We start from the raw sequence: 20,411 nt of genomic DNA on the forward strand, positions 1-20,411 counted from the left end.
ATACAGTTTATGCGGTATGCAGGAAGAAGTGGTGAGGCACAGGTTGTGTCCAAGAGAGGGTTACTGTTGGAGGGTGAGCAGGCAAGCAGCAGGTGAGCAAGGGTTTCCAGCGAGGGTCTTGAGATGGGATCCAGCTTACGGAGCAGGAGGTTAGCGAAAGTGGGCAAGAGCTCTTCAGACAGTGAGGTTTTACACGCTTGGGAGGCAGACAATCTGGCTGAGAGTGGATGCAGGAGCTGGTCCCTTCATACGGTGACTGGGGAGACTAATGGCACACAGGTGATCTGGCACAGATGCATGTTAATTGACATCTAAGTATTATGGTCATCTAATTTCAGTCTTAAGCACCAGCCCAGTTGAGAGATCCAGCTCAGTGACTTGAATTAGTAGAGGTGTAGCCTAGCAGACAGACATGTTTACAATTAATAATACCACCTTGGTGCTCAAATAAAGTTTTGGGGGCTAGTGAGGAGATTAATATGTATCAGCCTTCCACTGTGATCAGCTAGGATGCATACGTGGACTGATGCTATTAATACCATACTCTGTCTACAGATGTCTAGACCTGAACCTCGGACAGGGAGTCAGCATCCATGCAGAAGTGATCAAAAACATACTCTGGTCTAGTTTATCTTCAGGTTTCAAACCACTTGTGTCCAGATGTCTGTTGTCAGCACAGTGTCTGTGCTGTTGTTCATGAACTTCACCCACTAACCCAGCTTACCTCTCTGTCGGCGCCCCCCCCCCCCCCCCCCTTCTTTCCATCTGCCAGACCTCTTTCACATCCAGGCATGCCTTTCATCCATGTTTTTAAGAAGTGACTAACAACAGGCTTCAGAGAGGTCACTGGGGGTCACTTGAATTGTTTTCCACCTCTCAAAAGGAGAAGGGATTCAGGCCTTCAGGAAAAAAATCTTGCTTTGGACTGTAGCACAGACAGAAGCTTCTTTTGGCAAGTTTATCCATTCCTGAAGTGAGAAAAATATTTACTTGAAATCTGTTAAACAAATGATGTTTTAACTCCAAGTAGATCTCATGAGCTATCTTTAAAGAGGACAAATGGATGTTGTTGTTATTCCTCGTGATGCTTTTACCATGTCGTCGTTTCTTGGAAAAAACACAACCTGTCCAAAAGCATAAAAAAACAACCAGAACTCGCAGGTTATGTTTTCAGCCTGCGTTGGCTGCTGTGCCTGCTGTGTTGCACAATCAGTCACACGATTGTTTATTAACCATCGATGATCTTCAATTCATTTGGAGACAGATTGCACAATTACATGTGATGCGGGGCTTGTAAACAAAAGTCACACGACTCACCGCATACCTCATCTATTAGGCATAGATTTTAATAACATTTCCTCCTGCCAGGTTGGAGATTTTCGCAGCTGGAAGCAGTCAAAAGTAGTCTCTCTCTAGTTACTGCAGCCTGAAAAGACATTGCTCAGATTTCGATTTGTTCTTAGCCTGAAAATCTGTCACTTTCAGCTCATAATCCGTTTTTCTTGTGGTTGTTTCCCGCTGGTTCAGATTTCATTCTCACATCTAAGGAACCACCTCACAGTTCGCAGACAATTCGCTGACGTTATTTGGCATGAGCCCAAGTTTAAATGACATCATCCTGATCAAACAAACTGAGTTTGAGATAGAAAGGCTTCAGACAGACTAAATAAACTCATTTAATTTCACTTATGGTGGACTGTAATGTTACACCCAAACACTGATGTACTCTCCTTCCTCTGCGTTTGTGTGTGTGTGTTTTGTTTCAGGGTGATTTATCTCCAAGTGAGCATGAATGATGGTCTGTCCTTCATCAGCAGCAACGTTCACATCACCACCACAGAGTGTGTAAGTGGAAGCTTCATTTATGTTAGCCATTTAATCTACACAAACACAACCAAGTTTCTAATTGTGTGGTTTGAAGATTCATATTAATAATAGTCTTGAATTAACATGTACCCTTTAAAGATGAAGTGCGCATTTTAAAAAACATTTAAAGAATAGACTAAGCATGCATATAAATGTCAACATTTTAATTTTGAGGGTGAAAGCATCCTGTAACATCCGTGAGTGAAGCGTTTCTTCCTGAGCTGCAGGTACTGAGTGGTACCACTGTTTAGAGATGGTTCATGAATGTGGGAAGCAGAGCAGCCCTCCGGTCCATGAAAGTCCATGAAAATGCAATTTAAAGCAGTTTAACAAAATGAATACTGTATGTTGGAACATACTAAATAGGCCCACAGTGAATTTCCCCCCCAAAACCAAAAATATATGCAGCCTTTGAAGCTGCTCTGCCTCTATCCATGCAACATCCCATCCATGAAGACACTGTGAATTGAAACCACTGCGTTGTGGTTCACGATAAAGAGACCTCAATTAGACATACCATTGCAATTATCTGCCTCATGACGCTAAACTAAAGCATATAGACTGAAGTCATACCAGGCATAAGAAGGCACGAAAAGTTGTCAGTTGGAGACTGGAAGGCCTGATGCAACAAACAACATGCAAGTTTAAAGCAAAAGCCACAAACCCAGTGAGCCCCTGCATCCCTTCCCCAAAATCTGTCAAAATGTCACACTGAGGGGTTTCAGCCTTTGTAGTTAGCCCACAAAATACACCCATATTGCATGGGAGAAAACACACGCTTCCCATGCGAAAAAGCAGCAAAATGCAGATGTGGCCACTATAAAAATTTTCAGCATTGTTTGCCAGCAGTTACCCCCATCCAGTTTTTTTTTTTAAACTTGACTGCTGATTAAGTTGTTGTTATAGGAAATCATACCCCGGATGATTCTTTAATAAGTAATCATTTGGCTCCAGTGACGTGCTTTCTGCAGCGGGCCCCACTGCTGAGTTCAGATAAATCCTCCACATCTTTGCCACAAGATAGATAGAGGGGGGGAAAGTCTAACCACATGTGAGTCCTCATCTGTTGTCTCTAATGAGAACCATGTTTGGCTCACGGACGTCTGCCTCGCTTAAAGTGAGCCATGTTAACATAAGGATTAATTCAGGGATGGCACAGCTCACATTAACTGCCGCCCCCCAAGAAAGAAAAACATGAATATTAGAGTCTAGATGCTTTTACTATTTTCCTTCAAGTCAGTCATACCACAGCTATGATTATTCTGTTGTCACTACTGCTATTAGTGTTGAAAATACTATAATACCACTACTACTACTGTCACCACTACTACTGCGGATAGCATGACCATTCAGTTACTACATCTGGTTCTACTGCTACTACTCATGTTACAGCTGCTGCTGCTGGTTGGTGCAACACTTTAATGTTACTGGTTTCTGTATCTGCTTTAATACATGTTTTCTGTTTATATTATATATGTATTGCCAATCTGAATATATATATATATATATATATATATATATATATAGTAACTAGTAAAGCAATCACAGTCAGGCTCAGGCTCTAATATGTTTCTACACATCTAATTGGTTATCTCACATTTTTAAACTGCCCATATCTGCAGGCCAATTTGCAACTGACCTCCACCCCAGCTCCTCCTCCTTCTTCTGTTTCTAACCAAATCAATATGTAATCTTGTGCTGTGTGCTGGGAGTCCTGCTGCTGCTCTCCGTGCCTCTGGATTTCCATGTGCATGCATGGAAGGGCAGCATGAGTGAGGAAGGGCAGCGAGGTGCCAGAACAGACATATGAAAATATATGATATACGTGTAGAGGAGTTGATGCATAAATAGAGCAAAATAGAAACAGTAAAATCAATGACAAGTACCCTCTACTACTACTCCTCCCTTCTTCCAATGCTGATGGTACAGTGTCTGTATGTTTTTAGCTTAAATCGGTGTCTAAGTGGAGAAATGTGAGTGGAGGAATGTGCGCCTGTGCACTCAGCAGTTATCATAATGATCTAGCATCGTGTTTTCATGTCTACTATCTAGTTCGATGGCACCATTCTCCTGATCACCTTGCTGGTGTTGTTCCTCCTACTCGCTCTGCTCTTCATGTGGTGGTTCTGGCCTCTCTGCTGCACTGTGGTAAGAAACACCAACTAGTCTCAGGAATAATAAACACTTAGACTACATTCACACTGTAGCCTTAAGTGACCCAATAACAATTTTTTTTGTGAAACCCGATTTTTTTATTTTTTTTGCGTGGTCGTTTACATTTCCAAATATATGCGCCTTGGATGTGATCTGTGAACTCCAGACGAACCAAAAAGTGCCCCACAAGTGCAGTAGAGGACGCGATGACGTCACTGGTACCAAGCGTGCTCAGTGTTTACGGAAGTAAGTTTGTTTTCCTTTCCGCGTCCGCGTAACGCGACGCAGAATAGTGACGTGTGTCGAGTATCAATGACGTGCGGGTCGGCTAAATGCGACCTGGCCGTACATGCACAGGTCGCATTTGAAAAGATCTGATAGTTATCGGATTTAGGACCACATATCCAAGTGGCCTGGGTCGCATTTGAAAAAATCGGATCTGTGTTGTTCAGACTGACATGAAAAGATCGGATACAGGTCACATGAGGGCAAAAAAATCGGAATTTAATTGGGTCACTTCAGGCTGTAGTGTGAACGTAGCCTTAAATAACAATTAGCTTTGAAAGGGTTTTCCCAAATAGCCCATAAGCACCCCCTATTTACCCTGAGAGGAACAATGATGTTATTGATGACCTTTTTAAAATTGTGTCTCCTATTTGTTTAAAGGTGATCAAAGAGCCTCCTCCCCCACCTCCTCCTGAGCCTGTGAGTCAAAACACATACATTCATAAAGTGTGGAAGGTATATATAAAAATAGTCCCATCAGTGCATACACACCTTAAAGAAATGCATATTTCCATGTATGCACAGTCTTGTGACTTGAGTCAGTGTCTTGATGTTAAAAAGTAGGGGTGTGTATCCTATCACAATATGCTGCAGCATGGATATTTCTTTCCCACACCTGTTAAAAAGTGGAGCAGCAAAAGAAAACAGCTTTTATGTGACTGTGTTTAGGAGTCAGACGACGACGACGGTCTTCCCAAAAAGAAGTGGCCCACTGTGGATGCCTCATATTACGGAGGAAGAGGAATCGGGGGGATCAAGAGGATGGAGGTGTCGATATGATGCATTTACACTGCTGAAAGAAAATCCTGATTAAATCTGAGGATGACAGATTACAGTGACCACTTCTGTTTTGCTGTGTATGGTCTGCTGCTCTTGTAGGTGCGTTGGGGAGGGAAGGGCTCAACTGAGGAGGGGGCTAAGCTGGAAAAGCCAAAGAACGCTGTGGTGAAAATGCCGGAGCAGGAGTACGAACCCTATGAGCCAAAACCTAAGAAACCTCAGAACAAGAAGCCGCCTCAGAGCCGGAAGTGGTACACGCCCATCCGGGTAAACACAGCCACAGTTTCACAGAATCAGCACACAATGGGACAACTGTAGTGTAAAATATACCTAAACCCTCCTTACAGATGCTTAAAATGTTTGCATTTAGTTTAGGAATGCACAGCCACCACTCTTACATAGAAACCCTGCTTTTTTAGGAAGTCAAAAATGTGCTTTGTTTACAGTCTGACCACTTGGCATTTTTGATTTTTGCCCACAGATTTATAAAGCCAGCTGAAATTTCTCAACACACAGAAATGCCTGAAAAACTTCAGCTTAAGTTAAAACATCTGGCCATGTACATATAATTAGTTGATAAGCAACAGTTTAACCAGTTATCAGTTAGTTTCCATCTATGAGTGTATTTCTGATTAGGGTATATGCTATCACAGCTTATTTGGCCAAGCAAATGCAACATCTCAGCATCTTTTTATTCAGTTAATCCAACAGATTTTATCTCAAAACATTTGCCCTTCAGCTCTGTCAAATGTTAATGAAATGCACCCCGGATTCCTACAGTAGCTGTAGCTGGGATCAGTTCTTTCCCGTCTCTTAGAAGTAAGGCCAAGCTCAGTTTCTTGGCAGATCATGCATTTGTATAAAGAAATGCTTCATTAATTGCTTTATATTGCAAAAGGTTAAAGTGTTCACGGCCTGTGTTAACTAAAATAAGTCCAACAGTCTTGGTGACTAATCAGTGACTCAACAGCTTTATCCAGAGGGGAAGGAACTAATCAGTTGCATCAGCTGCTGTGGTGTTTGTTTGGGATTAAAACCTGCTCTTGGCATTGATTAAGAACCGCAGACCAAATGTTTGCTAATACAGAAAAGTCATTATTAGCAGGCTTTTATTTGGCTATGGATTGCAGTGTGGCATCCACATGTGGCCAGTTGTTTGACTGCTTGCTCCTCTTCTTTCTCTTCAGGGCAAGCTGGATGCCATCTGGGCTCTCTTCCGCCGTGGGTATGACCAGGTATCTCTGATGAGACCCCAGCCCGGCGATCATGTAAGTATCTCGGATGTATCCGAACTCACCTGCCTTCGGTGTTCTGTACTTGTGATGACCCACGCTGCTCCCTCTCCATCTTCACGTGAAGTACCTTAGCTTAGCACGGCTCATATGAGATTTGCACACTGGATTTGTAGAACGCTATCAGCTGATGTGGGCCAGCATTAACAACAGCTGAGCTGCCAACATTTTGGCTCAGTCTTTTCTGGTCTTTTTTCCCTCTGTGTTGCAAAGCTATGACATCACAACATTATGATTGCTGTAACTGCAATAATGGTGCAAATGGTGACAAAATGCATATTGATACATATGGCATAAATACATAAATAGGTCTCTAAGTTGTCCACTATAGTCTGAAAAATGCTCTTTAAAGAACAAAACCCGACATTATGTTTCAAAGTGGCGCAGTGTTAAAGGTGTCCAGTCTGAAAATGCTTCGCTCATCTATACTGATTACTCACCCCACGCTCTCCTCCACCATGTGGCGTTGCGTTTCATTCACTCCTGGTGTTGCTGTGCTGGCTGACACCTCACTTGGCCCATTCCATGCTGTTGAGCTAGCCTCGATCTCACACCTGCTTCACATTATACGCTATAAATCGTGTCTTAAGCAGAACCACAGCTCACATCCTTGTAGCTCAACGGCAGAGTTTTGTGATGTGTTCGTGCATGTGAGCTGGTAAAAATTCTCTCTTCTTCTGCGCCGATCAGCCACATGGTTTAATTTTAACGCCCGGGGGCCTTTCTATCAAAAAACCTTAGATAAGAGTTGGAGCTGAATGTGGCGAGACGAAGCTCTCCAGGGATGTTTTAAATCCCTTCAACAAATTCAGCAAAGACCATTGAAATGTTCAGTCTTAATGGCCACCTTGTAATTCAGTGATGCATGATAAATGTGTAATACTAGCTACAAATTCCCTCTGGTTTTTAGAGCTGATTACTGTGACAAATGTTGCAGTGGCTTTTGACTCAAAGCCATTTCGGTGCCGTATACGGTTGTTAGCGCTTCTTCTTCCCCTCCATTGATTCTTCTCCACCTTTTTCCTTGCCTCACTTGTTTCCTCCCTGTTCCGATTCTTCCTCTTCTCAATAGCTGACTCACCCGTTGATCGGGACCAGCCCACAGCACAGCAGCCTCATTAGCAGAAAATTTCCAATGATCTTCTTTAACGGGAATTCCACATTTAAGAGTGTTTTCTTGGCACCACAAACAGGTACAGAGACCGAATTTTGGAGCCAGATAAACATTCAGCTTTCCCTAAGACCTAAAAAAGTCACCATCAGCTTAGAGCTCCATCTTCACCAAAGCAAACTGGCGCTCAGATAAAAAGAGATTTACTTAATTGACGAATTTCTCTTACACAGAAAAGCCTTTTAACGATGATTGTTTGGGTGCGCTCTACATGACGCAATAACTATTTTCTCGAAGAAATCCTGTCTCTCAGATGATGTCGCCTCCACAAGTCATTTGTGGGTTGTAACAAAGCGGCAGATCCACAGGTTCATTTCCAGGTAGAAGTATGTGTTTCTTCCTGAGGTTTTCAAGTCCACAGTCTCACCCTGGAGCAAAGTTTCCCGCTGCAAAGCTGGCAGCCTTTCAAATTCTTAAGAAAACTCTCTAAATAAGTTCAATCTGGATTCTTGCATACATTTTTCTTTATCCTGATTGCAACAGCTGGATGTCACCCTTGAGACCGACTCTGACTGCAGCTCTGTACAGTGAACTCATTTTTTGTCCTTACGACACTTTTAATAACCATGTGGTATCAGCTAATGCAGAGCAGATTTAGCCTATACAAGCCACTAAACATTCCTTATTTCTTGTCAGGGTTAAAATCTCGAAGTCTTCTCTGCATTCTAATCTCTTATGAAGAAAGAACAATTTATCGTATTAATGCAATGACAAAAGCAAATGTGTGTGTCTTTTTAATACAGCAGCATTTCACTTAACTTAGCTTAACTTTGAGAAACATCAGCATCTGTGTAGAGCTGAGCGTTCTGTGGGTGGGACAGCTGATCCTGACACAAGTGGGTGATACCAGAGCCACGTTCGTGATGTAGACAAGCTGTCAACGGTTGGAGCACGAGAAGCCAGTTAGTCTTTTAAATGGATTTGATTTGATGTCGTCTCCTGGGACAAAGAAAAAAGAAGAACGTCATAAAAAAATGTGCTGAAAATCAGCTGATATGGATAGAAAAGCAAAAAACGAATGCAATATTTGGATCGTAAAGGTTTCAGCTCCTTTTGACAACTGGGGATTGGAACACAGAGGCCTCCACCTTTGTTCCAGAAAGCACCAGAGCCCTCCTGCTCCTCTTGAAGGGAGTATGCCCGCAGGAGGGTGGCCCCATGTGTCTCATTCCCTGCCAATATCTATGGTCACGAGCTGCAGGCAGTGACCGAAAGTATAAAATTGCAGATATAAGCAGCAGCAGACACCCTTCCTTCAAAGGGTGTCCAGGCTCACCCTTAGGGTTGAGCTGCTGCTCCTCCACATCAAAATGAGCTGACCAGGATGCCACCTGGATACTTCCTAGGTGAGGTTTCAGGTATGTCTCAGGAGTCCCAAAATTATGCTTCTCACCTTTCTCAATATCCTCCTCTCTGTTCCCAACAATATGGACAGTAATTTAGCTCATTTTTATTTAAGGATCCTGTAGTGCTTTAAAACTATGTATAAAAAATATAGTGTTCATGTACAGTCCTGGCTACACTTAGTGTTTCTCTCTCAGCAATGAACCTACTAACCTCTCTGCTGGTTTATTCTGTTATCGCAGGGGTGTTTTCCACATTGAGGAATTTTTTGGTGCTCCCAAAGAGGTTTTGCCAGAGCTGTTGGCTCACAGTGCTGGCCAAAGCACCAGCACTGTGATAAAGCAATATGTTTTTAGGCAATTTATTCAATTGGGATTTGATTTATTCAAGTATAACAGACACTTGTGTTTCTCAAATGATCAGGAGTATCACAAAAATGAATTGCTTTTGAATACGGCAGCATTGACTCATTGCCATATGTGAGTTTTCATCCCCAAGGGCCATTTTTACCATGGAAAAATACTGCAGAGGCAGTGTGTGTGTGCGTGTGTGTTTGTGTATGTGTGTGTGTGTTCTTGCAGAGTTACGATCAAAGTAGCTACACTGGAGAAAAGAGTTAGCCATTATGTGACTGTGTGTCACCAAACCACATCCATTACACTGATGTCAGAGAGTACAGCATGAAGCAGAGCTAGTCCACACTGCCTGTCCCTCTCTCTCTCGCTCTAACTGACATAAACACAGAGCTCCATAGGGAGGCAGTTAGCTTGCTGAAGGACATGAGGTAATATCTTTGGCAGACAACTGCCAGACCTGTCTTCAGGAACCAACTGACCAAGTCTCACACACACACACACACACATACACATTTAGTTTTGTCCTAGACAATTTTATGACCTTGGTGAGACAGTAGGCAGTGGTGGAGGTCAGTGAAAAAGAACAAGCGAGTGTAGCTTTTTTTAATCCAGGAAAATGTTCAGAGGTTCAAACCACAGCTGGGCGCTAACAGAATGATGTTCAACAAGCAAAGCTGCTTTAAGGTTAAAGAAAATAAAATCCACACGCACTTCAAGTCAACATTTCTTTAATAAATACTAATCTTTGCCTCCCAGCATTAAATTAGTTTTATACCTGCTTTGGGGTCTTTGCAGTTGGAAAACACCGTTTAAAAAAATAAAACTAAGCTACACTTGAATTGCTGGTTTTCAAAAGCAATTATTATTGTTAAAGCAATTAAAACAAAGTTTGACATTATGGGAAAATAATGAAAATATAATATAATACCTACAGAAAGCCTCGAGAACTGTCACTCAAGTCCACTCTAAAAATTTACAAGAAAGTCCGGCTCCTCGGAAGCACAATAATAAGAAATCAGGGGTGAGTCAGGAGTGAGTGCGTTAAGACTGCAGTACTGTTATTGTTGGATTCCTCTTTCACTGATTTTCTGTCAGTGTGTCCTCCCTGTAAGTTTACACTGACTAGACCTTTTATTAGGTACACCTTGCTAGTACCAGGTTGGACTCGCCTTTCCCTTCAAAACTGCCTCAATTCTTCACAGCATAGATGCAACAACATTCTTCAGAGATTTTGGTCCATATTGACACGACAGCATCACACAGTTGCTGCCGATTTGTCGGCTGCACATCCATGATGAGAATATCCTGTTCGACCTCATCTTGAAAATGGTCTACTGCAGGGGTGGCCAACTCCAGGCCTCGAGAGCCGGTGTCCAGCAGGTTTTAGATGTTTCCCTGATCCAACACACCTGAATCACATATAGAAGTCATTAGCAGGATACTGAAGAGGTAATTCAGCCATTTGATTCAGGTGGTCATAAAGGGATGGTCAGCAACAATAATCAGGTAGGCTGTGGCATTTAAACAGTGCTCGGCTGCCCAAAGTGTGCCAAGATCCCAAAATCAATGAACCATTGGTACGGCAGGATGGAGCCATCCTTTCATGTTGTTTATGCTGAATTCTGACCCTACCATCTGAATGCCACCGCAGAAATTGAGACGCACCAGACCAGGCAACTTTTTTCCAATCTTCTTTTGTTATTTTTGGTGAGCCAATTTTTGTAAATTGCAGCCTCAGTTCTTTCCTGTTCTAAGGTGGCAAAAGCGGCAACCAGTACGGTCTTCTGCTGCTGTAGCTCATCGATGTGTTGTGCGCTCAGATATGGTCTTCTGCACACCTTGGTTGTAATGAGCATCTATTTAAGTTACTTTTGCCTTCATATCAGCTTGAAGCAGTCTGGCCATTCTCCTCTGACCTCTGACATCAACAGTGCATTTTCACTCACTGGATATTTTCTGCTCTGCCTCCTGAGTTAGAGCCACCCCTTTAATATCCTTTAGCTTTAATCTACCTCTGATGAATGTCAGCATCCGTGCTAGAGTGGAGTCTGTTGTAGATCCAGAGATGTTTGGCTAAATCGAAGAAGACAGGAGCGGCTGTTTGGCTTGAATAAAGGGAAAAACTTAAGAGTGGGAAATTGTCTCAGTTCACTTTGGTTTATTCTGTCTGTCTTTTCTTCTCTGTCTTCTTCTCCATCTGTGTCTCACTGTTGTGTTTTATCTGCATCACCGTCACTTTAGATTAACATTGAAGATTAAGATAAAAATTCATCGTCTCTTGTGCTTCAGGTCTTTTCATTCCAGTTTTATGAGTGACATCATTTCCCATTCCTTCATTTTCCACTATGTAAAGCCATGGACCTGCGGCTCAAGTCGCTGATACTGCTTATTAGCAGATTAACATTACTTCATTCCACCCTGACTGCCAACCACATGCAGCTATGCAGTGGGTAGAGTTTCGATGGTAACGGTGACCTCTGTGAACTTGCTGAAGTGTGTGTTTGGTGTAACATTTTATGAGTAGCTCAAGAGCAAAAATGTGATTTCTGTCTGAATGAATTCATTCCTTTTACGGTCTGATAAGTCAACTTGTTAAAATATTCCAGCTTCACTGCTAACTTTGACCACCTCTGGCACGGTTCAACCCCAGCCTCTAACCCTAATCTTCTTTCTCCGTATGGAACTTCGGTAAAGGAGCCTACAGTTCTCGGGACAGAACATTGGACTAGCAGGGATAATTTGGAGTGGGGGCGTAAAAGCGGGGATTTAAGTATAATCTGGAACGCCAGCTGGTCACACACACAGACTGGCACACACAAAGAGCAGTGACTGTACCGTGACCTGAGCTCAGCTGCCTTGGATATTTTTCTTCCTCTAGATGTTTGTTTTTGTTTTCATTTTGTGGACAGGTTATGTATTATATATGCTCTGTGTCTCAATACAGATGCTTCCTTTAATACTTTCCCATGTGGTACACTTTAAACTTAGTTCTGTAGTGCTTGAATTTGGGCAAGGTAGTGATGTCTCAACTCAAACATGGTGAGTTGTGTGCTTACTGGAAATGAGTGCAGCAGCATTTCACCATAAATGCAATCTTGTTGCCTTTGAAATGGTTGCTTCAGAGATAGGGATTGCATTTGCGACCACTCGCATTTAGTTGCCATCTGCAGAGTGATTTTGATGTAGTGGCAATAAAACTGCAATAAGATGGAGTCAGTCTGCTATCAATCTGCTACCGGTTTGCAATTTAATGAGGTCAAGTTGACAGTTACATACAATCTGTTTGTGATAAATCATCAAAAATCACAAATCTGTTGCTGTCTATAGCAAATCTGTTGCCATCTACATACACATATATTCACATTGAAGAGAAATTCACATTTACTTGTATTTAGAGTCCAGCCAGAACCTCGTAGAATTGAAACAGAAATTCAAAAATTCCTCCAGAATTAGTGACGGAGTTCCTGTAGGATGGCGGTTTAACTGCAAAATGACAGAAACTCTGTGACTTTGTTACCAGCTAGTTGAGTTGAGTGCAGCTGAGTTTGCCTTTTGCAAAAAGATGCAGATGAGTTAAGCTCATTTGTGCAGACTGACTCAGACTGATTGTAATGTGTTGGCAGTCTGTCTGCATTTACACAGTACCAGTCAAAGGTTTGGACACACTCACCCATGTATCCAAACTTTTGACTGGTACTGTAAATTAGAAAGCAGTTATTTGCAAACATTTACCAGTCCGGAGTGATTGTAGTCTGAGTCAGACTGTTTGATTGTTTGGAGACAGGTGACCTGTGATATCACCTTACGATTGAAAGTACAGTAATCCCTGTACTGATTGTACTTATCGCGTGTGTTACATTCCAGGACCACCCGCGATAAGTGAAAATTCGCAAAGTAGGGACGCTGTATTTATTTTAATACTTATACATTATTTTAGTAGTTATACACTATTTTAAGTTTTTATAAACACTCCCCATACACTTATACACCAAATATATACATTACTGTACAGCACGTACTACGCATGTGAAGAACGAGTACCGCAAAAACCCGTGAAACAGCGAAAATACCGCAATAAATATTTTACACTAATATTGATTAAAAAACCCGCCAAATAGCGAGTCTGCGAAAAGCGAACCGCCAAGTAGCGAGGGATTACTGTAGTTGCCCAGAAGCTGCAACTGAGCCATTAGCTTGATAGCTAGCATTGCCATTCATGCAAACTAAAAATTAATTGGTTAAAAAAAATTAATTAATTAATTGGTAGTTCCACCTCTTCTACCATTTAGCCAAGAAACATGAGAAGTTTATCGTCTTCAGTACACTTTTTTTTTTTTACCATTATGGGTACACTATTCATTCTTGTGGTGTATTTTATGTAGCTGTGCTTTTCAGTGTGAACGCACATATGCACTAAAAAGTCTAAATTATGTGATTTGAGCAATTTTAGACATTCATATGCACAAAGGTGGTTTCAGTTAGCATGCTAATATGCTGACTGTGACTGATTTGCTGATCTTTAGTTTATGTCCAAAGCATTGTTAGCATGCTAACATTCAGTAGTTAATACTCTAGACGATTCTGATGGTTATTAGATTACCGTGTATAAACCAAAGTACTGAACAAACTCAAAATTTGAAATTTAGCCTGATACTCATGGCTGTACTAAAAAAGTTAGGGGCCATTAGACATCATGAATGTCTGTTAATATTTCAGTCTGAACTAAATTTGTGGTCCAATCAACATGGACCACAAATTTACATCATTTTTGAATACATTAAGATGTATTCAAAACCTTTTTTAATCTTGCATTTCTTTCTTTTCCTTTAGGGTCGATGCATCAACTTCACAAGAGTGAAAGAGGAGTCAGCAGCAGCAAAGGCTCAACCTCGTACCCCTATCCACACCCCTTCGACACCACCACCCGACTGCCACCCCATGACTCGCACCACCCCGTCATCCACCACTTCCATGAGCCCCCCTGCCAGATCTCCGCCATCAGGCCAGGTGCCTCCAGGGCCACCACCGTCCCGCACACCCCCAGGGCTTCCCTGTCCACCACCATCGCGTCCTCCCCCTAGCCTTCGACCCTGAATTGCACAAACTCCTCCCACCCTACCAACACACCCGCTTTGATATCACATTGATATTACTGTCCTGTTGACCAATTCTTTCAGTTTGAAGGTTGTGGTCCTCACTGCCAAAGATACTCCTGCTATAAGCCAAAGATCAGCAGTATAACGAATCCCAGTTGTTCTGTGTTCCACATCTGGTATGGGAAAGCATATCAAGTGAAACTGGCAATGACAATTAAGTAATTTCATTAGAGGATATCTAACTGACTGTGTGTAATTTTTTTTATGTGGCAACCTAAGACTGAACCCCACCCAAAATCAGTAAATGTACAGTGATGTGGAAAAGGACTGTATGCAGTTCTGTGGAAAACTAAGTACAACCCATGATTATAAAACCACCATTAGCAGCAATAACTTGAAGCAGTTGTTCTTTGTGTGACTTTATCAGTCACTCACATCATTATGGAGGAATTTTGGCCCACTGTTTATGACGTTGCTTCAGGTCACGGAGGTCATTGGTTTATGCACAGCTCTCTTAAGGTCTTTCAGCAGCATTTCAATCAGGTTGAGGTTTGAACTTTGACTGGGCCATTGCAGCACCTTGATTCTTTTCTTTTTCAGCCACTCTGGTGTAGATTTGCTGCTGTGCTTAGGATCATTAATAAAGCACATTCATTTACCTTATTAACTCTTATGAAAGCAGTAACGGTGTACTTAGTTTTTCACAGGGCTGCATAGAGTCCTGTTGAAACTTTCTTTTCCACACGACTGAAGTTTCTAAACAATGACTATTTGCTGATGAGCAAGAAAAATGATTTTGTATAGCAGTTTGACTTGACATTCTGCCTCATATAGACTGAACAGGGTGATTTGGAGAAATATTTTACTCTGCAGTTGTGAAATCAGGGAGGATTGTTGCTGGACAGCAAAGCATATGGGAATGGGAAAGTCCAAAAAAAGATTACTGCAATGGATGAAAATTCTTTGTTGTCTTTGTCAACTACTGAGTCAGGCCATTGTTACTGAAGATTAAGGTGAAAAAAAAGAAGATGTGGGTGAGAATCAACGTAACTGTGTTAAGCTTTAAGTAGAATGGATTGGCTTATTTCTCCATTGCTGTGCAGCCAATGAAGGATTTTTAAGAACTGGATTTCTGAATAATTTTAACTGATCGTGTTTTTAGACACATCTGTTTTTCTAAATTTTTATATAAGATTTACAGTTTGTTGATGTTTCATGATCCAACAACAGTGTACTAAAGTAACAAATCCAACCCCCATTCACACCTTTGTTCCAGTGACCTCAATAGGCCACAGGAAACAATGGAGCGGAGTCCTAAATTGGTTTCAACTGAAACCACTGATTAAATACGACCCACGCCCCCTTCACACCTGGGCACATGTTTTCACGCACATGATCAATAGAGGGTCATAACCACCTCCAGGGGACTACGCCCACAGGGGTTTAAATACCTGGGTCTCTCCACCATTTGGTTGAGAACTGAAGAAGCCTTTCGGATGAGAGGTGAAACGTCTTCAAGAAACAAAAAGAAGTCCAGTCGCCTTTTTCAAGCTCCAGAGACTAACAAATCCAGAGTTGATTCAGTTACATAATTTGTAGTTTTTGTACCTTGTGTGATGGGGAAGTGTACAGAGGTTATGTGGAAGGTGTGTTTTTACAGTATATGTTTGAGATGTGTTTTAAATACTGGTTGATATCTTGAGGCTTTGGAATTTGTCCTTAACCACCTTTTCATGTAGTTGAATTTAGATTACAGCAATTCAAGTTTTGGGGGGTTTTTGTTTGTTTTTGTTGGTTTGTATCTGCGCACATAGACTGCTGGGAAACTACAGCGTGTATTTGCTTTTGTTAGCAGTGAAACTGATGAAATCGAGCATTCAGAAATCAGGTTCATGTCTCTCCTCACATTTTTTATACACAATGCTGATACTGTACTTTGATACCATTATGTGTATTTTATGTCTTCAGTTATATCATCACCGGTCATATTGCAACTGCAGGGCAGTTCAAAGCGCATCTAATTTATTTTACTCCCCGACAGAAATAGAGGAGAGTACTTGAATATTGACAAGGTGTCCAACCACCGAGATGAACACTGTGTGCACAGTTCCGAAACACAACAGATAACCATTTAAAGGTCATTTTAGGCTTACCAGCATTTATCAACCCCTTAGCTACACTAAAAAAAAAAACATTTTGGGGACTCTAATAGAGGTATTTCGCCTATAGCATTAACTCGTAGTAATTAAGGAAAAAAGAAGTGTGATTTAGACTTCTTGGTTTAGGAAAGAGGTTGAAACTGCTGGTATTCCTCCTATATCCAATGCCCTTTCAAGTTTCCTCCCCTTTTTTTTTCAATACTTTATTTCAGTGTACGTCATTCACTTATGTCCTGTACCGTTGTGTTACTACATGCATTGATAATCAGCTGATAAACTCCAGTTAGCTCACTGTAGTTGCTACCTTCAATGTCAAGATCTTAAATGTGGAAATCAAAACAATTGGTTTGTTATAATCTCCATAAACAAACTGTGACATGCTTTGCTAGCAATTTCTAGCATCAAATTTGGCTGCATTTCCTGTAGCTGAGATGGCTTCTATGACTAAGGAAGTGTCAGTATATATGTTAGGGAAGAGGATGAAAATGAGGATTATACCACCAGCCTCCCTCTTTTCTGTGGCTCCGTTTGATCTTCCTGTTATGGGATTTTAATTTTATAGATGTTGCAACCTTCGCCATAATTTCCTAAAACTGGGGTTATGTTACCTGTTTATTTTGTACCACTGCAAAAAATAAGATTCTGCCTTAGAAATGTTAATTGTTTACAGATTCTCAAATGTGTGCTTTATTAACAGCTGGAGCACCGTTAAACTACAGACTTTTTTTTACATCTTTCTGACTGGGTATATTTTTCTATATTATGCTAATTGAGTTCAACAGTAATAATAAACAAGAAATGCAGCATATGTGTTTAAACAGCAGTACTGAAGCAAATATGAAAGACGTATATGATTTGTCTATTGTTTAATGTGATTTTTTTTTTTAACAGTATCAATAAAGGTTGACTCCTAAGCTTCTAAAACAAAGTTTCTGTGTGATCTTGGCTTGGACTCATGTAATTGCCTGTGTTGCCCCCGCTGATTTATACAGTTCAATACTGTACAATTTACAGGTAACCACCCATATATATTTTGACTTGATTCATAGGTGACGTTCTCAGACAGCATATCCTGAGATCAGATAGGAAGTTCACAGTACAAGATATGATGTCAAATAAATTGCTTTTGTGCTCGCCTCTGCTTTTTCAGAGCCTTTCTAAAAAGCCTGCAGCTTGTCTTGACTCGCGCTAGCAATTCTCACTTGAGTTGTAGTCCTAGCAAAAAAGGCTTTGACAATGTAGCATGAGCCTACCTGCCCAGAAAGAAAATGCTAGTGACTAGCACTAACTTAAGCGATGCTAAAGCGCTTGATTATTACTCTCAGGAGTCGGTGGAGACCAAAATCAGAGCTAAAAGAGAGTGATTGTTGTATTTGCATTCTCTAGCAACATATATTTAATGCTGATGTTGCCTTATTTCTTATGGAAGTAAGACCATGTATGCTTCCACATTAGCCTTGCTCTTTAAAAGTTTTAAATTTATCAGTTGCCTCCATGTGACAAAAACTTACTCCCTTAACTGGGTTATTGCTGTAAATTTGCTTAGGTGTCCACAAAGTAAACCAGGACAAGCTAACTATGTAACTAAATTTAAACAAACTAATTTCTTCATATAAAGTTACCCATGGATGTAATTATCCCGCACTTAATGACTTCCATTCATGTGTTCTCAGCTAGCCCGTTATGGCAGACAAAACCACACAAGTAGACTCGCTTTGGAGCATTTTCCACATCCCTTCATTCTGCTGAGGCTTCTTCTTTGCTGATGGAGTGATTTCCACCCAATTTTCTTGAATACTTCTTCCTCTGCTGGCTTCGCCACTGGCTACTTCCTGTTCATCAGCTTATTGCTTAACCTGTCAACCTCTGTTTCCCTAATCGACAGGAAATAATGTCACAATCGGACCCGAATTCAAGTGTATCAGAGCATCTCCTTCCTGCTCTGTAAATTGGCAACAACTGGCAATTCACATTGCAATTCACATATGAAGACACATTGTGTGCTCAGAGCATATTCAGAGTCTCTTTCTCTTAGGTTTGTAGTGAGTTTAATACAGCCTGAATAGTCCCCATGAGCAGATCCAGCTGGATAATTACTGTGGAGTCTGCGTTTTCCCCCTCTGCATGCAGAGGAGAGAAGGATGTGGGATGTTGAAAGGGGAGGGCCAAATGAGAAAAATGGAGAAAAGAATGGAGAAAATGAGGCAGTTGGTCCGGCAGACTCGAGGGAGAGCTGAAGAAAGCAGAAAGCAAGAATAACAGCAGCGGGGACTCTCCCTTCCTGTCTCATCATCTCCTCAATCCTCTGCCTCCTCCATCTTCTTCATCCTTCTCTTTTGCTTAAATGTTTATATTTTTAAGGTTATATTTTTGCACAATATTAATATAATGCATAATTGGGCACAGACTGTGAGGTTAGCTCAGCTAGCATGCTCTATCAAAGCACGATTTCAATATGTCTCAGGTCTATGGCAGCGCACTAACTAAACTTTGTGGCCTTCATTAAACGAAACCCTTTTTTTTTCCTCCCACAGACTTTTCAGACTGACAGCTGATTTAAAAAGTTCCCTGCATCCTAATGTATTTTTAACAATGCTGCACAGGGTTATAAGTGGGAATTAAACAGCCCACCATCCACACCACAACAATCCTTTTTAAGATAGCTTTCTGTTTATAGTCTGGCTCAGATATTCAGACAATATTTGTGGCAAGTAACCCCCCCCCATCCGCCACCGTGAGGCAGACGAGGATGAAGGCAGATCTGCGCAAAGCTTGTACAAAACATGTCATTATATAAAGTTTACAACAACATACAGACATGTACATACAGTCTAATGAGAGGTGGACGAGTTATTGCCATATGATTACGATTGTGACTAAATTGCAGCTGCATCATTTATAGTCCAGGACATGTTTACAGCTGTTTCCTTCTCTCTCCCTCTCGCTCTCTCTCTCTAGAGGCAGAAGAAAACCGAGGCCCAGAGGAATGTGCTGATGGCTGAGGGTTTCATCTCGGTCTCACATTACCACCAAGACTGAACCTCAATGACCCAACACACACACACACGCACGCATGCACACACACACACACACAAACAGGTATTTGTCATTGTGCCTGTATTTTGATGTGCTTAGTATCCATGGTAACTGGTGTTGGTGCAAACAGCAGGCTGGAAAGACAGAAAGCTGTCCTGTTAGCACTGTGGTGGTTTACTGTATTATGACCATATTCACTGTTTCTGACTCTGTGCACGCTGCTGCAATGATGAAACTTTATTATAACTAATGCACAGAAACTTTGTAATGTGTAATACAATACAAAAATCTCTTTCTTCTGAATAACATGAGTGGTCTGTCGTCAGTGCATCTGATTGAACATCTATTCAACTTTCTATCTAAACAAACCTGCTGAAAAAGACCGGCAGACACTTGCAGGATGCCTTGTATTGCCAGCTCCCATAATGATGTGACATCAGTGAAAATTATGGTATTAGGTGTTATTGTAATGAAATACTGACTGGGTAAAATGCCAGATTTTGGAATCACAGTGGGATTTAGAAAATATGAATCATATAGATTTATCAAATGTGCATGTCACCAGTGTCATAATATTTGTGCTTTCGGTCTGAGGTCGCAGGTTGTGACACTTCATATTGAAAATAGGCCATCCCACAGATCGGCTGAATGAACTCCACCTGGCTGTCAACCCTGAAGCAATTTTCCAGCAGGGGTGATGTTGTGGATTTTGGAAAACCCCAAGTGCCACAGAAGGCCACTCGAATCTTCCACTGGAGGCTACTGCTGACTCACAGTGCTGTAAACTCTGTGTCTGTGTGTGTGTGTGTGCTCACTGATTTATGATTTTACAGTTCCCATCATTTCTTTTTTTTAATGTGCATCATGTTGAC

The 20,411-nt window shown here is 41.4% G+C and overlaps 1 protein-coding gene across 1 annotated transcript in view; it reads left to right on the forward strand.

Moving 5' to 3' along the window:
• antxr1c (ANTXR cell adhesion molecule 1c) overlaps window positions 1-15,697 on the forward strand; it is a 36,644-nt gene extending 20,947 nt beyond the window's left edge. Inside the window, exons 12-18 of the mRNA XM_030755731.1 lie at window positions 1,767-1,845; window positions 3,919-4,014; window positions 4,687-4,725; window positions 4,975-5,073; window positions 5,185-5,352; window positions 6,273-6,353; window positions 14,079-15,697. Of these exons, the coding sequence (XP_030611591.1) occupies window positions 1,767-1,845; window positions 3,919-4,014; window positions 4,687-4,725; window positions 4,975-5,073; window positions 5,185-5,352; window positions 6,273-6,353; window positions 14,079-14,342 (826 nt within the window). The 3' untranslated portion in view covers window positions 14,343-15,697. The remainder of the gene's footprint in view (window positions 1-1,766; window positions 1,846-3,918; window positions 4,015-4,686; window positions 4,726-4,974; window positions 5,074-5,184; window positions 5,353-6,272; window positions 6,354-14,078) is intronic.
• The last annotated feature ends 4,714 nt before the right edge of the window (window positions 15,698-20,411 follow it).

Source organism: Archocentrus centrarchus, chromosome 19, assembly GCF_007364275.1.
Source record: "Archocentrus centrarchus isolate MPI-CPG fArcCen1 chromosome 19, fArcCen1, whole genome shotgun sequence".
In the NCBI taxonomy this organism is placed as follows: Eukaryota; Metazoa; Chordata; class Actinopteri; order Cichliformes; family Cichlidae; genus Archocentrus; species Archocentrus centrarchus.